Source organism: Salvelinus alpinus, chromosome 7 (genome assembly GCF_045679555.1).
Source record: "Salvelinus alpinus chromosome 7, SLU_Salpinus.1, whole genome shotgun sequence".
Taxonomy (NCBI): domain Eukaryota; kingdom Metazoa; phylum Chordata; class Actinopteri; order Salmoniformes; family Salmonidae; genus Salvelinus; species Salvelinus alpinus.
In genome coordinates, this window is record NC_092092.1 from 80,352,907 (window position 1) to 80,373,874 (window position 20,968).

General features: G+C 44.0%; 2 protein-coding genes across 4 annotated transcripts in view; both read right to left on the reverse strand.

Moving 5' to 3' along the window:
• LOC139581747 (shootin-1-like) overlaps positions 1-20,968 on the reverse strand; it is a 29,674-nt gene that overhangs the window by 7,623 nt on the left and 1,083 nt on the right. Inside the window, exons 1-8 of one of the 2 annotated variants that reach the window (XM_071411844.1) lie at positions 17,127-17,418; positions 14,740-14,800; positions 10,417-10,511; positions 9,169-9,331; positions 8,449-8,546; positions 7,222-7,303; positions 3,445-3,539; positions 126-272 (exon numbers count right to left, since the gene is read on the reverse strand). In XM_071411844.1, coding sequence (XP_071267945.1) covers positions 126-272; positions 3,445-3,539; positions 7,222-7,303; positions 8,449-8,546; positions 9,169-9,331; positions 10,417-10,511; positions 14,740-14,800; positions 17,127-17,204 — 819 coding nt within the window. In that variant the 5' untranslated portion in view covers positions 17,205-17,418. Of the gene's footprint in view, positions 1-125; positions 273-3,444; positions 3,540-7,221; positions 7,304-8,448; positions 8,547-9,168; positions 9,332-10,416; positions 10,512-14,739; positions 14,801-17,126; positions 17,419-20,968 lie in introns of those variants that run through there. The other variant, XM_071411845.1, reaches the window with a different exon arrangement.
• Positions 17,771-20,954, reverse strand: LOC139581750 (transmembrane protein 216-like). Of its 2 annotated transcripts, XM_071411849.1 has the most exons (5): positions 20,405-20,954; positions 19,540-19,612; positions 19,306-19,398; positions 18,869-19,070; positions 17,771-18,143 (listed from the first exon to the last, which is right to left on the reverse strand). In XM_071411849.1, exons 1-5 carry the CDS (start codon positions 20,405-20,407, stop codon positions 18,128-18,130), a joined length of 387 nt encoding a protein of 128 aa, XP_071267950.1. In that variant the 5' UTR covers positions 20,408-20,954; the 3' UTR covers positions 17,771-18,127. The 2 variants fall into 2 exon arrangements, with proteins under 2 accessions (XP_071267950.1, XP_071267948.1); XM_071411847.1 differs by having other exon boundaries at positions 19,540-20,954.

The following is a 20,968-nucleotide window of genomic DNA, read 5'->3' on the forward strand; positions in this document are numbered from 1 at the left end:
GAGTCAGACTGGGACTGTGAGGCTTACCTTCTGGTGATGCTACCTATAACTGTAGTAGTCCTGTGACGTAGTCAGACCATCCATCCATCCATCCATCCATCCATCCATCCATGACCTAGACCTACCTTCTGGTGATGCTGCAGTCTCTCCTGCTCCAGAGTCTTGGTAACATTAGCCACGTCCTCCAGAGCTTTGATCAGCTGCAGGCTGGGGTCAGCGTTCTGCAGCAGGATCATACTCTGTCTGTTAGCCTCTTTCTGCTTTACCAACATCTGGAGGAGGAGAGAGAAGGAGGGGAGGAGGAAGGGAGGAGGGGAGGGAGTGAGGAAGGGAGGGAGTGAGGGAGGAAGGGAGGAGGGAGTGAGGAAGGGAGGAGGGGAGGGAGGGGGGAGGAAGGAAGGGAGGGAGGAGGGGAGAGAGTGAGGAAGGGAGGAGAGGAGGGAGTGAGGAAGGGAGGAGGGGAGGGAGTGAGGGAATGAGCAGGTGTTTTAAAAACAACAGACCCAGGTTCTCTGGATATGGAAGCATTAGACTGAAGCCATGAAGCAGGATATGGAAGCATTAGACTGTAGCATGAAGCAGAATAAAGAAGCATTAGACTGTAGCATGAAGCAGAATAAAGAAGCATTAGACTGTAGCATGAAGCAGGATATGGAAGCATTAGACTGTAGCATGAAGCAGAATAAAGAAGCATTAGACTGTAGCATGAAGTAGAATAAAGAAGCATTAGACTGTAGCATGAAGCAGGATATGGAAGCATTAGACTGTAGCATGAAGCAGAATAAAGAAGCATTAGACTGTAGCATGAAGCAGAATAAAGAAGCATTAGACTGTAGCATGAAGCAGGATATGGAAGCACTAGACTGTAGCATGAAGCAGAATAAAGAAGCATTAGACTGTAGCATGAAGCAGGATATGGAAGCATTAGACTGTAGCATGAAGCAGGATATGGAAGCATTAGACTGTAGCATGAAGCAGGATATGGAAGCATTAGACTGTAGCATGAAGCAGGATATGGAAGCATTAGACTGTAGCATGAAGCAGGATATAGAAGCATTAGACTGTAGCATGAAGCAGGATATAGAAGCATTAGACTGTAGCATGAAGCAGGATATGGAAGCATTAGACTGTAGCATGAAGCAGGATATGGAAGCATTAGACTGTAGCATGAAGCAGGATATGGAAGCATTAGACTGTAGCATGAAGCAGGATATGGAAGCATTAGACTGTAGCATGAAGCAGGATATGGAAGCATTAGACTGTAGCATGAAGCAGGATATGGAAGCATTAGACTGTAGCATGAAGCAGGATATGGAAGCATTAGACTGTAGCATGAAGCAGGAAGTAAGCATGCGTTGTTTTTATATAAATGGTCTACAACAACCACAGCCAGCATTCTCCAGAGAACCCCCTCTCCCTCTCCAGCCTCAGGCCAAGCAGCGTAACAGTACACCCCACTACTGTGGCTGTGGTTCCCCCAAGCAAATGTCTGCCCTTCAAAGCATTGCTGAGTCTGTGCTGCTGCTGTCAGTCCCCAGACTAGTACTGCTGCTGCTCCTCAGTCCCCAGACTAGGACTAGTACTGCTGCTGCTCCTCAGTCCCCAGACTAGGACTGTTGCTGCTGCTGCTCCTCAGTCCCCAGACTAGTACTACTACTGTTGCTGCTGTCAGTCCCCAGACTAGGACTAGTACTGCTGCTGCACCTCAGTCCCCAGACTAGTACTAGTACTGTTGCTGCTGTCAGTCCCCAGACTAGGACTAGTACTGCTGCTGCTCCTCAGTCCCCAGACTAGGACTGTTGCTGCTGCTGCTCCTCAGTCTCCAGACTAGTACTACTACTGTTGCTGCTGTCAGTCCCCAGACTAGGACTAGTACTGCTGCTGCTCCTCAGTCCCCAGACTAGTACTAGTACTGTTGCTGCTGTCAGTCCCCAGACTAGGACTAGTACTGCTGCTGCTCCTCAGTCCCCAGACTAGGACTGTTGCTGCTGCTGCTGTCAGTCCCCAGACTAGGACTAATACTGCTGCTGCTCCTCAGTCCCCAGACTAGGACTAATACTGTTGCTGCTGTCAGTCCCCAGACTAGTACTAGTACTGCTGCTGCTCCTCAGTCCCCAGACTAGGACTGTTGCTGCTGCTGCTGTCAGTCCCCAGACTAGGACTAATACTGCTGCTGCTCCTCAGTCCCCAGACTAGGACTAATACTGTTGCTGCTCCTCAGTCCCCAGACTAGGACTAATACTGTTGCTGCTCCTCAGTCCCCAGACTAGGACTAATACTGCTGCTGCTCCTCAGTCCCCAGACTAGGACTAATACTGTTACTGCTTCTCAGTCCCCAGACTAGGACTAATACTGCTGCTGCTCCTCAGTCTCCAGACTAGGACTAATACTGTTGCTGCTCCTCAGTCCCCAGACTAGGACTAATACTGTTGCTGCTCCTCAGTCCCCAGACTAGGACTAATACTGTTGCTGCTGTCAGTCCCCAGACTAGGACTAATACTGTTGCTGCTGTCAGTCCCCAGACTAGGACTAATACTGTTGCTGCTCCTCAGTCCCCAGACTAGGACTAGTACTGCTGCTGCTCCTCAGTCCCCAGACTAGGACTGTTGCTGCTCCTCAGTCCACAGACTAGGACTAGCACTGCTGATGCTCCTCAGTCCCCAGACTAGGACTAGTACTGCTGCTGCTCCTCAGTCCCCAGACTAGGACTAATACTGCTGCTGCTCCTCAGTCCCCAGACTAGGACTGTTGCTGTTCCTCAGTCCCCAGACTAGGACTGTTGCTGCTCCTCAGTCCCCAGACTAGGACTGTTGCTGCTCCTCAGTCCCCAGACTAGGACTGTTGCTGCTCCTCAGTCCCCAGACTAGGACTGTTGCTGCTCCTCAGTCCCCAGACTAATACTGCTGCTGCTTCTCAGTCCCCAGACTAGGACTGCTGCTGCTCCTCAGTCCCCAGACTAGGACTGCTGCTGCTCCTCAGTCCCCAGACTAGGACTGTTGCTGCTGTCAGTCCCCAGACTAATACTGCTGCTGCTCCTCAGTCCCCAGACTAGGACTAGTACTGCTAGAAACCCTAGATCTGGAGGGTTTCTGTTATTGGAGGTCAGTAAATATGCTTTCAGGAAAATATATACGCACCATTCCTCAACACAAAATTATTATGAATAAATAATTATAGTGACAATATAGGTCTATGTTTGTTTAAGAGTAATTTGAACATTAGGAGAAAAAAAAGTAAAGTAATAAAACATTTGTAGATGTTAGCTATCACACGTAGCCAAAGACAACAAACATTTGTACAAGTAATTTATTAACATGGTGATTTAAGATAATGGCACAGTACAGTGTCATTATCCCAGTCATCATGTCTGATATGAGTCTTCCCTTGCCTGCCTGCCTGCCTGCCTGTCTGTCTGTCTGCCTGCCTGCCTGCCTGCCTGCCTACCTCATGGGCATACGTCTCAGCCTTCATCCTCAGGCTCTGCTCCAAATCCAGCTGCTCCTTCATCTCCTCATACTCTGTAGTAGCCATCACAGACACTGAAGAGAGAGAGAGATGAGAGAGAGATGAGAGAGAGATGAGAGATGGAGAGAGAGAACGAGGGATTAAAGCATAACCACAGTAAAACAGTAAAACATAGCCACTCAGGGAGGATGGTCTAATTGAAGGCCTGAAGCTGTTTCCAGATCACTGTAATATAGTAACAGCAGGGCAGAAAGAAGAGGGCCATCTGCTGTGTAGCCCCCTCTCTACCAGGATGAAGTCTCTGAGGAGGAGACCGTGGAGCAGTAGCATGCCCTCGACAGTTGATTAAGGATGGTGAGCAGAGAGAGAGTGTGTGTGTGTGTGTGTGTGTGTGTGTGTGTGTGTGTGTGTGTGTGTGTGTGTGTGTGTGTGTTGGGAGGGCCTGGTCTTTTCAGGAAGACAGCCAGCTGCACAGCCACCCCCACATATATTACCTTATAGACAGCTGACATATAAATCAATGCACACATTGTATCTCTCTACATACAGTATTACTGGTATTAAATGTAACTGTCCCGGTGCCTACTAAACCACGTTCCCTGGTCTATACATTCTGCACTACTACATATGATGAACAGTAGCCAACCAGAAACATATGAACACAGTGGGTAGTGGATAGACTGTCATGTAACTCACCTCTACTGATATGGACACAGTGGGTAGTGGATAGACTGTCATGTAACTCACCTCTATTGATATGGACACAGTGGATAGACTGTCATGTCACTCACCTCTACTGATATGAACACAGTGGATAGACTGTCATGTAACTCACCTCTACTGATATGAACACAGTGGGTAGTGGATAGACTGTCATGTAACTCACCTCTACTGGTATGAACACAGTGGATAGACTGTCATGTAACTCACCTCTACTGATATGGACACAGTGGATAGACTGTCATGTAACTCACCTCTACTGATATGGACACAGTGGATAGACTGTCATGTAACTCACCTCTACTGATATGGACACAGTGGATAGACTGTCATGTAACTCACCTCTACTGATATGGACACAGTGGATAGACTGTCATGTAACTCACCTCTACTGATATGGACACAGTGGATAGACTGTCATGTAACTCACCTCTACTGATATGGACACAGTGGATAGACTGTCATGTAACTCACCTCTACTGATATGGACACAGTGGATAAACTGTCATGTAACTCACCTCTACTGATATGGACACAGTGGGTAGTGGATAGACTGTCATGTAACTCACCTCTATTGATATGGACACAGTGGATAGACTGTCATGTCACTCACCTCTACTGATATGGACACAGTGGGTAGTGGATAGACTGTCATGTCACTCACCTCTACTGATATGAACACAGTGGGTAGTGGATAGACTGTCATGTAACTCACCTCTACTGATATGAACACAGTGGATAGACTGTCATGTCACTCACCTCTATTGATATGGACACAGTGGATAGACTGTCATGTCACTCACCTCTACTGATATGAACACAGTGGATAGACTGTCATGTCACTCACCTCTACTGATATGAACACAGTGGATAGACTGTCATGTAACTCACCTCTACTGATATGAACACAGTGGATAGACTGTCATGTCACTCACCTCTACTGATATGAACACAGTGGATAGACTGTCATGTCACTCACCTCTACTGATATGAACACAGTGGATAGACTGTCATGTCACTCACCTCTACTGATATGAACACAGTGGATAGACTGTCATGTCACTCACCTCTACTGATATGAACACAGTGGATAGACTGTCATGTCACTCACCTCTACTGATATGAACACAGTGGGTAGTGGATAGACTGTCATGTAACTCACCTCTACTGATATGAACACAGTGGATAGACTGTCATGTCACTCACCTCTACTGATATGGACACAGTGGATAGACTGTCATGTAACTCACCTCTATTGATATGGACACAGTGGATAGACTGTCATGTAACTCACCTCTACTGATATGAACACAGTGGATAGACTGTCATGTCACTCACCTCTACTGATATGGACACAGTGGATAGACTGTCATGTCACTCACCTCTACTGATATGAACACAGTGGATAGACTGTCATGTCACTCACCTCTACTGATATGAACACAGTGGATAGACTGTCATGTAACTCACCTCTACTGATATGAACACAGTGGATAGACTGTCATGTCACTCACCTCTACTGATATGAACACAGTGGATAGACTGTCATGTAACTCACCTCTACTGATATGAACACAGTGGATAGACTGTCATGTCACTCACCTCTACTGGTATGAACACAGTGGATAGACTGTCATGTAACTCACCTCTACTGATATGAACACAGTGGATAGTGGATAGACTGTCATGTAACTCACCTCTACTGATATGAACACAGTGGATAGACTGTCATGTAACTCACCTCTACTGATATGAACACAGTGGATAGACTGTCATGTAACTCACCTCTACTGATATGAACACAGTGGATAGACTGTCATGTAACTCACCTCTACTGATATGAACACAGTGGATAGACTGTCATGTAACTCACCTCTACTGATATGAACACAGTGGATAGTGGATAGACTGTCATGTCACTCACCTCTACTGATATGAACACAGTGGATAGACTGTCATGTAACTCACCTCTACTGATATGAACACAGTGGATAGACTGTCATGTAACTCACCTCTACTGATATGAACACAGTGGATAGACTGTCATGTAACTCACCTCTACTGATATGAACACAGTGGATAGACTGTCATGTAACTCACCTCTACTGATATGAACACAGTGGATAGACTGTCATGTCACTCACCTCTACTGGTATGAACACAGTGGATAGACTGTCATGTAACTCACCTCTACTGATATGAACACAGTGGATAGTGGATAGACTGTCATGTAACTCACCTCTACTGATATGAACACAGTGGATAGACTGTCATGTAACTCACCTCTACTGATATGAACACAGTGGATAGACTGTCATGTAACTCACCTCTACTGATATGAACACAGTGGGTAGACTGTCATGTAACTCACCTCTACTGATATGAACACAGTGGATAGTGGATAGACTGTCATGTCACTCACCTCTACTGATATGAACACAGTGGATAGACTGTCATGTAACTCACCTCTACTGATATGAACACAGTGGATAGTGGATAGACTGTCATGTCACTCACCTCTACTGGTATGAACACAGTGGGTAGTGGATAGACTGTCATGTCACTCACCTCTACTGATATGAACACAGTGGATAGACTGTCATGTAACTCACCTCTACTGATATGAACACAGTGGGTAGTGGATAGACTGTCATGTCACTCACCTCTACTGGTATGAACACAGTGGATAGACTGTCATGTCACTCACCTCTACTGATATGAACACAGTGGATAGACTGTCATGTAACTCACCTCTACTGATATGAACACAGTGGATAGACTGTCATGTAACTCATCTCTACTGATATGAACACAGTGGATAGTGGATAGACTGTCATGTCACTCACCTCTACTGGTATGAACACAGTGGATAGTGGATAGACTGTCATGTCACTCACCTCTACTGGTATGAACACAGTGGGTAGTGGATAGACTGTCATGTCACTCACCTCTACTGATATGAACACAGTGGATAGACTGTCATGTAACTCACCTCTACTGATATGAACACAGTGGATAGACTGTCATGTAACTCACCTCTATTGAACCTCTTGATGGTCTTGCTTTGCTGCTCCGTGGTTTTGTGAAGCTCCTTCATTTCAGCTTGCTCCTTCTCAGTCTACAAAAACATTTAGAATGGAAAAATATAAACACAATGTGGAAAGTGTTGGTCCCATGTTTCATGAGCTGAAATATCCCAGATATGTTTCATACGCACAAAAAGCTTATTTCTCTCAAATTTTGTACACAAATTTGTTTACATCCCTGTTAGTGAGCATTTTTCTCCTTTTCCAAGATAATCCATACACTTCACCTCAAGAAACGGATTACAGCATGATCATTACACAGGTGCACCTTGTGCTGTGGACAATAAAAGGCCACTCTAAAATGTGCTGTTTTGTCACACAACAATACCACAGATGTCTCAAGTTCTGCGGGAGCATGCAATTGGCATGCTGACTACAAGAATGTCCACCAGAGCTGTTGCCAGATAATTCAATGTTAATTTCTCTACCATAAGCCGCCTCCAATGTCATTTTAGGGAATTTGGCAGTACATCCAACCGGCCTCACAACCGCAGACCACGTGTAACCAAATCAGTCCAGGACCTCCACATTCGGCTTCGTCACCTGCGGGATGGTCTGACACGAGCCACCCGGACAGCTAATGAAACTGTGGGTTTGCATTTTACTCACCAAACATGTCACCCATTGAGCATGTTTGGGATGCTCTGGATCGACGTGTACGACAGCGTGTTCCAGTTCCCGACAATATCCAGCAACTTTGTACAGCCATTGAAGAGGAGTGGGACAACATTCCACAGGACACAATCAACATCCTGATCCAACAGCATCCAACAGCTCTAAGTGAAGGAGATGTGTTGCGCTGCGTGAGGCAAATGATGGTCACACCGGATACTGACTGGTTTTCTGATCCACGCACCTGCTTTTTTTTAAGGTGTCTGTGACCAACAGATGCATATCTGTATTCCCAGTCATGTGAAATCCATACATTAAGGCCCAATTAATGTATATCAATTGACTGATTTCCTTATATGAACTATAACTAATTTAGATTTTTGATCAGTGTACATATCAAAACTATGAAAAATCTAGACAGATATTCTTCATTCAATCTCACATAGTATAATACAAGTCCTCTCAGCAGCCCTCAGAATCCCACCCCAAGCAGACACGTTCTGTGCCTGTCTGAGACAGTCCTCCTGTGAGGTATTGATTACCAGGCCCGGTAGTGGATACTCACCAGGGCTGTTAGCTCTTCAATCTGTCTCTGCTGCTCTTGAAGCTGACCGGCAAGCCACTTCTTCTCTTGCAGCAGACTGCTCACTGTCTCCTGCAGCTCTGGAGGGGAAGGAAAAGGGTTCCTGGGTGACACGACGTGATGACATCTCTTCACTACTTCTAATATTCTGACATAGCGCTCTGTTAATATAACATTTTAACATGGTTTATCTTGCTACTGGAAATACCATTAGAAAAAACAACAGAAAGATGAAACCTAATATGCTGTACAGGCACATCATAATTTTATTGCAGTCAGTCCATTACCCCGTCAAGACAAATCTAGACAAAGGTTCTGATATAGTGTTGACCTGCTGTTGGTATTGGCTGTACGGGTCAGGGCTGGTGTCCTGTGTGTCTGTCTGTGTACGGGTCTGGTAGCTACCCGGTACTGTATGTGTACGGGTCTGGTAGGTACCCGGTACTGTCTGTGTACGGGTCTGGTAGCTACCCGGTACTGTCTGTGTACGGGTCTGGTAGGTACCCGGTACTGTCTGTGTACGGGTCTGGTAGCTACCCGGTACTGTCTGTGTACGGGTCTGGTAGCTACCCGGTACTGTCTGTGTACGGGTCTGGTAGGTACCCGGTACTGTCTGTGTACGGGTCTGGTAGCTACCTGGTACTGTCTGTGTACGGGTCTGGTAGCTACCTGGTACTGTCTGTGTACGGGTCTGGTAGCTACCTTTACCCTGCTGTTGGTACTGGCTGTACGGGTCAGGGCTGGTGTCCTGTGTGTCCGTCTCCTCTTCCAGAGGCATGCAGTCTGTGATACTAGGTAGCATCTCATCCAGACAGGGTCGAGACGACAGGCTCAGATACTTCAGCTTCCTGTTCTCACTGTTCAACTGGGGGACAAACAGCACACACTGGATGTGATAAAGACAAATGATGTAAAGCTGATAACAGAGGCAAATAGCACACAGAAACATACACTGATTTGGCATGTTGACTGTAATATTGTAAGATATGTATCTACTGTAGCCTACACATCAAAGGCTTATGGAAATAAACATTATACATACAAACATGTAAAAATGCTTGTCTTTTTGAATCACCACCTCTTGGCAGGGCCCAGAGAGTAATGGTATACCACTACTTAACTACTAAGTCAAGCAGTGTCAGTCTCTTACCTTGGGGGCAAGGGCCTCAACTACTAGGTCAAGCAGTGTCAGTCTCTTACCTTGGTGGCAAGGACCTCAACTACTAAGTCAAGCAGTGTCAGTCTCTTACCTTGGGGGCAAGGGCCTCAACTACTAAGTCGAGCAGTATCAGTCTCTTACCTTGGGGGCAAGGGCCTCAACTACTAAGTCAAGCAGTATCAGTCTCTTACCTTGGTGGCAAGGGCCTCAACTACTAAGTCAAGCAGTATCAGTCTCTTACCTTGGTGGCAAGGGCCTCAACTACTAAGTCAAGCAGTGTCAGTCTCTTACCTTGGTGGCAAGGGTCTCAACTACTAAGTCAAGCAGTGTCAGTCTCTTACCTTGGGGGCAAGGGCCTCAACTACTAAGTCAAGCAGTGTCAGTCTCTTACCTTGGTGGCAAGGGCCTCAACTACTAAGTCAAGCAGTATCAGTCTCTTACCTTGGTGGCAAGGGCCTCAACTACTAAGTCAAGCAGTGTCAGTCTCTTACCTTGGTGGCAAGGGCCTCAACTACTAAGTCAAGCAGTGTCAGTCTCTTACCTTGGTGGCAAGGGCCTCAACTACTAAGTCAAGCAGTATCAGTCTCTTACCTTGGTGGCAAGGGCCTCAACTACTAAGTCAAGCAGTGTCAGTCTCTTACCTTGGGGGCAAGGGCCTCAACTACTAAGTCAAGCAGTGTCAGTCTCTTACCTTGGTGGCAAGGGCCTCAACTACTAAGTCAAGCAGTATCAGTCTCTTACCTTGGTGGCAAGGGCCTCAACTACTAAGTCAAGCAGTATCAGTCTCTTACCTTGGTGGCAAGGGCCTCAGCATTTTCTCTGCAGGATTTTTCTATCTCCAGCTGCGTCTGCAGAACGCTCACCTCCTCGATCACCATTTGGGAAACTGGAATACAAAAAACATTACATTACAGTTAGTTTTATGGTTTTATGGTACGATTTGACTCATTTTTTAAAGAATGAATGACTGACTGAATAAATTAATGACTGACTGAATAAATTAATGACTGACTGAATAAATTACTGACTGAATGAGAGGCAACATGTCTATTGTGTTACTCTGTTTCCCCTTCTCCCTATCGAGCTATTCAGTTCCCCTCTATTTCCCCTTCTCCCTATCGAGCTATTCAGTTCCCCTCTATTTCCCCTTCTCCCTATCGAGCTATTCAGTTTTTCTGTTTCCCCTTCTCCCTATGGAGCTATTCAGTTTCCCTCTGTTTCCCCTTCTCCCTATGGAGCTATTCAGTTTTTCTGTTTCCCCCTCTCCCTATGGAGCTATTCAGTTTCCCTCTGTTTCCCCCTCTCCCTATGGAGCTATTCAGTTTCCCTCTGTTTCCCCTTCTCCCTATGGAGCTATTCAGTTTCCCTCTGTTTCTCCTTCTCCCTATCGAGCTAATCAGTTTCCCTCTGTTTCCCCTTCTCCCTATCGAGCTTTTCAGTTTCCCTCTATTTCCCCTTCTCTCTATCGAGCTATTCAGTTTCCCTCTGTTTCCCCTTCTCCCTATCGAGCTATTCAGTTTCCCTCTATTTCCCCTTCTCTCTATCGAGCTATTCAGTTTCCCTCTGTTTCCCCTTCTCCCTATCGAGCTATTCAGTTTCCCTCTGTTTCCCCTTCTCCCTATCGAGCTTTTCAGTTTCCCTCTATTTCCCCTTCTCTCTATCGAGCTATTCAGTTTCCCTCTGTTTCCCCTTCTCCCTATCGAGCTATTCAGTTTCCCTCTATTTCCCCTTCTCCCTATGGAGCTATTCAGTTTCCCTCTGTTTTCCCTTCTCCCTATCGAGCTATTCAGTTTCCCTCTACTTCCCCTTCTCCCTACTGAGGTATTCAGTTTCCCTCTACTTCCCCTTCTCCCTACTGAGCTATTCAGTTACCCTATATTTCCCCTTCTCCCTACTGAGCTATTCAGTTTCCCTATATTTCCCCTTCTCCCTACTGAGCTATTCAGTTTCCCTCTACTTCCCCTTCTCCCCATTGAGCTATTCAGTTTCCCTCTGTCGACAGACAGAACTGTAGCAGGGTCCATGTGACATGCTAATGTAGCCAGATCGTGTTGCATTGGAGACCAGGAAGGCTCAGGCTTTTTTTCCATTGTAAATCATTAGTATTTCCTCTGGCTACTAAATACTCTAAATCAGATTAACTAAGGTCCATGTGGTTCCATTGAAAATCTAAGCTTATCCTGCATTTGTGCCAATGGTTATTTTTGTTTCAAAACATAGGCTACAGTGCTTAAAATGCTCTTAGATTTTTTTTTGGGGGGGGGGGGGGGGGGTGCTGTTGTTGTCAGGAAACGAGGTGCAATCATTCTCCCATATGCACATACACATTGCATATTGGCACACCCAGAACACCCAGATGTCCATCATTTGTTAACTATTGAAATGCTCCTTAGTTCTCAGTGTCTATACTACTACAGTACGTCTAGCCTCCAAACTGACCCCTCAAGGGAGAATCTGGTTTAATCTGTTTCACTGTGACACCAATCCAACTAGGGGTACAACAGCCTACCTAGTCTGCTAAACTCCCCCTGTCCTCTGTGTTCTGCCGAAGCAACCGCTGTGTTTATTCATGTACTATATTGTTCCGTTGCAAAAACACAAAATATTAACGCAATATTCAAAATGTTCATGCTTATTCATTAATTTGCTTTAATGCCTTCTGAACACACATGCCTCTGCATATTATCCCCAGCTTGATTACACCGTGTTTATAAAGCAGTAGGTCGATCCTAACCCTGATGTCTGACACTGAGCATGAATGAGTCAGTGAGAATTCTGCGAAAGGGGATCGAATATTCTGCTTGTTATCACGCTTAGGAGCAGTAGGAAAGTTCTGCAGCACACACACACGTGACGACAGACTGATCTCTATAGCTGTCCCACGGTTAAACTACTCCTCTCTGACTCCCTGGATAGTGGATCTCCACATGAGACTAGAGGAAGAGCAGAGCTGGAGGGGCTGCGTGTCTGTCTTGTTGTAGAGATTCTAGGTCAATAACTCCTCTATGCTTAATGCTCCATGAGCTGAATGTTGACTCCAAAAACCTGCCTTTAACATGGTGTCATATACTCTGTAGAGGAGCGCTGAGCAAGTCATCGTGTCCCAAAGGGCACCCTATTCCCCACTTAGAGCAACTGCTTTAGATAGGGCCCTATTCCCTATATAGTGCCCTACTTTTGATCAGGACCCTGGGAATAGGATGCCATTTGGGACACAGACAGTGACTTACTCAAGAGCTTCTCTACAGAGGGAACAGAATCTTATCCTAGACATTGTACTGTAGGGGAAATATGAGCCTGCTTTCTGTTTCCCCTACAGACACCAAGCACTTACCGCTGTCAGGAGGGAGAGGAGCTAAGCTAGTCCAATCAGCAAGGACATTTGCAGCGTCATGCTGGCTCGCTGCGTCAGAAAAGTACAGTACCAACGCAGCAGGCCTGAGTCTGCTTGTTTGTCAGCGATGAGGTCTTGTAAGTATTATTGTTGTTTGAATGTAATCAGACAACTTTTGGTCCTAGCAAAGCAAATAGCTATAGCCTATACTTTCAGGACTATAGAACATCATCTTAATCTTCAGAGATTATATAGCCAATGGTAATTGTATGATAAATTGTAGTTACTAATATCTCTTGTTTTAAGTGCATGTCAACTTGAAATTATATTTTAAAAGCTTATTTCCCCATATTGACTTGAGTATAATGTACCTATAAAATATACTGTATCACTCTGAGTGAAAGAACACAATAGAATAGATGCCAGACTGGAACACAGGAACAGAGTCCCTCTCTTTCTCTACTGAATAATGCAGTGAAATAACATGAGGTGTTGGCGTGGTGACTTGTAGTTCTCATCAGAGATGAATGAATGCCGACCACAGCAGGGGACAAAGGAGAGACACAGTCCCCTGATGATTATAATAAGACCTGGTAATAATACGTTTTAGACACTACTGTTCTTTTGGACCTGGCTGAAAGCTCATATGGTGTCTAGATGTGTACAGTCATAACTCAGGGCAACCTGTCTTTGATGATCTATTGTTTAGGTCTAAAGGCCAGCAAACAAAATAGGTTACCTCTCTTTTTAAAGTCTGTCTGTACCTGTCTGGGAAGCTGAAACTGGTCAGCGGAATTGGTTCCAGCTTGGTTGAGGAGAGAGACACACATCTAACTTTATTGGGTTATGTAAGAACTACAAAAATGATTTATTGCAGCACATCAAAAGGTAAACAACTTCTTACATGAATTACCTATCCTACAAGAGTCAAGCAGAAGCATTTCAGGAACTTGACTTGTAACGATCCAACCAACCATCTGAACAAGATGCTGATGACGTGACCTATAATACAACATTGCCAAAGACAGCTAGCTGAAAGCTGTGAGAAAGTAGCCCAACAACCCTGTCATACTAACGCTACACTTTAAACCTACAGTATACTGTAGCTGTGAACTTTGAATGATTATTATCTTTCTTACCTCGCATAATGAAACCAGACAGTCTGTCAACGCTCCAGAACTCAACCCTGTAACCCTGTTCCTTACCAAATCAATTGTTAATGGAGCTACTGTGGTATTTCATTACATGTTGCTAGGAAGAACTGGGCAGGGTCGCCAAAACACAAATCCATGACTATGGTTGGCCGAAGGTCTGAGTCGTCATGGAAACTGAGACACCTTCTTACACACACCCATTCAGGAGCCGGTTTGGAGAGGCGGTCATCATCGGAGGGGTGTGAGGAAGGGTAATGTGTGTAACAGACCCCCCCCCCCCCCCCCCCACTCCCTCTTTTACACCGCTGCTACTCTCTGTTGTTATCATCTATGCATAGTCACTTTAATAACTCTACCTACATGTACATATTACTTCAACTAACCGGTGCCCGCGCACATTGGCTCTGTACCGGTACCCCCCTGTATATAGTCTCGCTATTGTTATTTTACTGCTGCTCTTTAATTGCTTGTTACTTTTATTTCTTATCTGTATTTTTTTTTTTTACTGCATTGTTGGTTAGGGGCTCGTAAGTAAGCATTTCACTGTAAGGTTGTTGTATTCAGTGCATGTCACTAATAAAATGTTATTTGATAAAAATGTGTGTGTGTCAGTGTCTGGGACTCACCTCTCTTGATGTGTTTCAGCTGGCTCTCTGCTTCATCTCTCTCTTCAGTCAGTTTCATGCACTGAGGAAACAGGAACGAATGGGTTCACATTCTACAATACGATCATATGCAGGTCACAAATAAACCTCCAAGCACAATCCATTTAAGTGTAGTTAATTGATTACAGTAATCCATGGTCCTTCATTGTTGTAGGGTACGAAGGATAGGACACTGAGACACTTTCCTTCTGTCAACACACTGTTCCAACACAGATGTTACTCATTTAGCATACGCTGTTATATAGAGCAACTAGACGGTATTGAGCGCATACATTCTCATAATGGTCCCCCATGGGAATTGAACCCACAACTCTGGCGTTGCAAGTGCTGTTCTCTACCAACTAAGACACACGGGACTCCTATGATCTGCTATAGGACTATCTCCCTATAGTTTCAGTCTCCTATGATCTGCTGTAGGACTATCTCCCTATAGTTTCAGTCTCCTATGATCTGCTGTAGGACTATCTCCCTATTGTTTCAGTCTCATATGATCTGCTGTAGGACTATCTCCCTATTGTTTCAGTCTCCTATGTTCTGCTGTAGGACTATCTCCCTATAGTGTCAGTCTCCCTATAGTTTCAGTCTCCTATGATCTGCTGTAGGACTATCTCCCTATAGTTTCAGTCTATGACCTGCTGTAGGACTATCTCCCTATAGTTTCAGTCTCCTATGTTCTGCTGTAGGACTATCTCCCTATAGTTTCAGTCTCCTATGATCTGCTGCTATAATTTCAGTCTCCCTATTGTTTCAGTCTCCTATGATCTGCTGTAGGACTATCTCCCTATTGTTTCAGTCTCCTATGATCTGTTGTAGGACTATCTCCCTATAGTTTCAGTCTACTATGTTCTGCTGTAGGACTATCTCCCTATAGTTTCAGTCTCCTATGTTCTGCTGTAGGACTATCTCCCTATAGTTTCAGTCTCCTATGATCTGCTGCTATAATTTCAGTCTCCCTATTGTTTCAGTCTCCTATGACCTGCTGTAGGACTATCTCCCTATTGTTTCAGTCTCCTATGTTCTGCTGTAGGACTATCTCCCTATTGTTTCAGTCTCATATGTTCTGCTGTAGGACTATCTCCCTATAGTTTCAGTCTCCTATGATCTGCTGCTATAATTTCAGTCTCCCTATTGTTTCAGTCTCCTATGATCTGCTGTAGGACTATCTCCCTATTGTTTCAGTCTCCTATGATCTGCTGTAGGACTATCTCCCTATTGTTTGTCTCCTATGACCTGCTGTAGGACTATCTCCCTATAATTTCAGTCTCCTATGTTCTGCTGTAGGACTATCTCCCTATTGTTTCAGTCCCCTATGATCTGCTGTAGGACTATGGACTATCTCCCTATTGTTTCAGTCTCATATGATCTGCTGTAGGACTATCTCCCTATTGTTTCAGTCTCCTATGACCTGCTGTAGGACTATCTCCCTATTGTTTCAGTCTCCTATGATCTGCTGTAGGACTATCTCCCTATAGTTTCAGTTTGTTGGACAGACAAGGGAGCTGCTTCTACATGGTTTATTATATTGGTAATAGCGTACATGGAAAACAATGGTCCTTCTGCAATTCAGAGTACATTCAATAGGTAGTATGTGGCCTATATTGGGTCATTATCCGTTAGGGCAGGATAGACCTAGATTTTCTTACCAATTATTCTATAACAACAGCTACAGGAAGCTCTTCCCTAACATCCGTGTAATGCCAGGGACGTTCTGATCTGAAATTGCCTTGACTAGCCTATTGTTAAAGCACGTGTCCCACTTTCACCCACGTTCTACCTGCTCTCTGCCAAAGATACAAAAAACCACAAACATTCGTCGCACCACTGTTTTAAACAGGCCATCTTGCTTGAAATAACATTTTCTTTATAGATGTTAAAAAATATGCTAAGGTTTATGAAATAGGCCTAGGCCTACTTGGTGGGACCCTTTAGTCAAGGCCTGATGTAATTAATTTATAGTGCATAGATTATTGAATTTCTAGAAAAAAACAAATGAGGTAGTGCTGAAATAAATACAAAAAAGTGACAAAATGACATATACAATCTAAGATGACGCACCAGATAATCAAACCTCTAATCAGGTTTGTTCAACTGAGATCCAATCATTATTTTAGCCGCCTAAATTTCGCCGACACTGGGCTTTCCTATCAATCGCAAGAATAGCGAGATTTTGGGAGGGGTCGGCCCTTTGATTTCTCTCAGCATAGCCTACCTACACCAAAACCGGCCGGCACAAATATATGCAGGGTAAAATAAAAACGTCTCGCCTTGACCTCGTTATGTCTACTATGTTACTTCTGTAATCGTTGAAAAAAAGTCTAAAATACATGTGACGGAAGAGCATCTATTACCTGCATTTTCTGGGTATCTCTCGCCTCCGCCCCACATCCTTCCATCTGCACCAGCCCCGATGATGAAGACGGTAGCATTATGACCCCCGCCGTTAACTAAACTAATATCTTGGACTTTATAATATCGTATTATAGAAAGAAAATAAATAACTAGTCTACTTCTAGCAACTGGCAAGTCCGCTGTGGTGTCTTAGAAAGAGCATTTCATGTCTATATGGGATGGATAAGACCGCTACTTCTATCTAGACACAGTGAATCCTTTCGCATACAGCATCGTCTGCCCCGGTCCCCGGTCCCCCCTCCCTTCGCCCCACTACTCAGGGTTTATTGCGCATGCATCCTCATCTCGTATTCGTCTACATTTGCTGATGAGCATGAAAGCTCCACCCCTTCAGTTTGATTGTGCATTGTAATTATGCTAAATGTTTCATTCAATGTCTTCACTGCTAAATGTAAAACAATTATTATAATAACAATAATGATAATTGCCCATAATTTCACATCTTTGCTTAGAATGCTCAACAACACAGATTTGGTCAATAGCCCTGTTCTATGGCATTAGGATCTGAGTTTAACCATAGGCTGCTGGTGCGATTCAGCAAATCAGAAATATATATTACGCTTGTGGAAAAAAAGTTATCTGGTGAATGAATAAGGATTTGTTTTAATTAAGTAAATCGTTAAATACAGTGTTCTGAACCCCCCCCCCCACAAAAAACATACAAATATATTACATTATCAAGTACAGCAGATTGAATACCCTCATTGACAATTCCATTAGTGTTACTAGTAACACAGAAGATTGACAGTTGACACAAAAACAAATTTAAAAAGGTGACATTTCATCATTACAAAAATATAAATTAGGCTATTAACAGATCATATAAAAACACAAACAATATCATGTGGGATTAAAATATGTTCACAGAACAATCCCAGTAAAAATCAGGATTTTTTCATTCCTCTTGAAACGATGTGGAACATTGCAGCGTTCCTCTTCCTTAGTACACCTTTGACCTGACAAGCAAAATGGAGGAAAAACTGATGAGCATGAAACACTGAGCAGATCAGGTCACATCGAGCAACACTGATATAGGACCTTTACAGTGAAATGTTACGCAAGGTCACATCCAGCAACACTGATATAGGACCTTTACAGTGAAACATTACGCAAGGTCACATCCAGCAACACTGATATAGGACCTTTACAGTGAAACGTTACGCAAGGCCACATCCAGCAACACTGATATAGGACCTTTACAGTGAAACGTTACGCAAGGCCACAGTTTAAGAGCAAAGCATAATAAGTTAATGAATCAATAATCAACAAAACCAAGGAATCTCCCCAGTCCAGAAAGAAGAGCATGTCATGCCTAGCCTGGGTGCCAGTTCGTTTCTTCTCTCTTGCCAAACCTTTAAATGTAAATTCTATAAGTAGTTGTCAAGAGAGCAGAAAGACACTGGTACCCAGGCTATGTCATGTCATGTTTCTCCTACTGGAGAAAGAGACTGGTACCCAGGCCATGTCATGTCATGTTTCTCCTACTGGAGAAAGAGACTGGTACCCAGGCTATGCCATGAGATGTTTCTCCTACTGGAGAAAGAGACTGGTACCCAGGCAATGTCATGTCATGTTTCTCCTACTGGAGAAAGAGACTGGTACCCAGGCTATGCCATGAGATGTTTCTCCTACTGGAGAAAGAGACCGGTACCCAGGCTATGTCATGTCATGTTTCTCCTACCTGGAGAATGCAGATATGGACATGATACCCAGCAGCATCTCCAGACTGTAGAAGCAGAGTAACACAGCATTAAGGATGAACTCCAGGCGCAGGACGAAGGTCTGCAGCATCAGGTAGTACACAGACAGCACTGTGCACGGCACCAGGACCAGCACACTCACTAACATGGCCAGAGAACGCTCTGTTAAGTTCCCCTTCCAACCTGGAACAAGTGTGGACGGAAAAAGGAAGGACATATAGAATAGGCCTACGGTAGGTGCCAAATAGAACTAACAGATGCCATAAAGGCAATAAATATTAGAAATTATAGGCACACTTTAGGCTACATAATGTGAAGACTTATTTTTTATTATTAATTTTAATTTTAATTATTCTACACCATGAAATGTTGCAGAGGCATACCGGTAGCCCAGAATACAGCTTAACAAAACACAAACCGTAAAATATTCGGAGGGATTCCAAGCCAAGGAACACAAGAAGTAGCCCAACGTCCAACGTGAGACTAGCTGGTGGGTATGGTAACAACAATCCTGTGGAAATACAAAGGCATACTTAGAAATCAATAGTTTTGCTTCCAGCCTGACACTGGGTTTGCAAAACATCAGGCAGTGAGCGATTGATTAAACATTAGTTTATGTCTCTCTGTGTGGTCATTTGAGTAGACTACAAACCTTTGTAAACAAACATCAGACCCTCAGCAAGGAAGTAGGCAGCAAAATACCAGCCGTTGAGGTAGAACAGGACCTGCAGTGGTGTGGAGGACAACTGAGATGTGGCGTTAAGGTCATATCTAAGACTTGCAAATGGTAGCCCGCTGGCAGATGATATAACCATGGGTCTATGACATGAGTAGGCAGGGCAAAGCCGTTTTGGTGATTTCTGGTAGCCAATTTCGTCATAAATCAATCACAGCACATTTTCAACTCATTCAGCAGTTTTTACCTAATTAAGTACAATACCATTGGAAACTAATTATGATAAAGTTACATTTATATTCCTAAAACTCAATTGAAAACCTAAACATAAAATGTATTATCTACACATAAATGTGCAACAATTGTAATAAATTGCACATGCGCCAAAAACCCTGCTGTTTTGACAATAAATCACTCGTATCGATTAGCAGGGGGAAATCAGGTTGTATGCACTGTTGAAACTACCACAACTCAAAAACCACACGGAAGCAGGAGATCATTTTACATCACTTGTTAGAGAACAATCTGCAGAAGACAGTCAGCTATATGTTGGAATGTTGCATTTTGATACAGGGGTCACCAACAGAAAGAGAAACGCCACACTGTTTTGTCAATCACTCCTATCGATTATCAGGTTGAAATCAATAGCTTGACGGGGAGATGAGGTTGCATGTCCTGTAAAAACTAACAGTTCAAAACCCACATGGAATAATATGTACATCACTGGTTAGAGGATAACTTACAGAAGACACCAAGCTACATTTTGAAGTGTTGGATTTTGATTCAAGTGGGTCGACAACGCGGTAAGTGTAATGCAATTCATTTTGTTTTTATCACTTACCATGGATATCACGTTGAAATCAGTAGAACACGGTGCAAATGTTTGAGGTGTATGCACTGTTTAAACTAGCACTATTCAAAGGCCAGACGGAATCTGAGATTTTTTATTTAAAAAAATTCACTTCAAGTGCAGTCGCAAAAACCATCAAGCTCTATGATGAAACTGGCTCTCATTATTTATATATAATTTTTTTTAACCTTATTTAACTAGGCAAGTCAGTTAAGAACATATTCTTATTTACAATAGCGCTTTTCCGGCCAAACCCTAACGACGCTGGGCCAATTGTGCGCCACCCTATGGGACTCCCAATCACGGCCGGTTGTGATACAGCCTGGAATCGAACCAGAGTCTGTAATGACGCCTCAAGCACTGAGATGCTGTGTTTTGGACCGCTGCACCACACGGGAGCCCCTATAAGGAATATATTACCATTTTGTTGTGCACACGAAGGTTAACTGCTACAGAAGCTAGCTAAAGACATAGCTGACGTTACCGTTAGATAGCTAGCTATTAACGTTAAATGCAGATTCTACATTACAGCAAAAACAAAGGATACAATTGTAT

Coding starts and splice junctions, on each gene's coding strand:
- LOC139581750 (XM_071411847.1), bottom strand. CDS start 19,702: ATGGTTATATCATCTGCCAGCGGGCTACCATTTGCAAGTCTTAGATAT. Junction 19,399..19,539: donor TCTGATGTTTGTTTACAAAG/GTTTGTAGTCTA, acceptor GTATTTCCACAG/GATTGTTGTTACCATACCCA. Junction 19,071..19,305: donor ATCCCTCCGAATATTTTACG/GTTTGTGTTTTG, acceptor CACTTGTTCCAG/GTTGGAAGGGGAACTTAACA.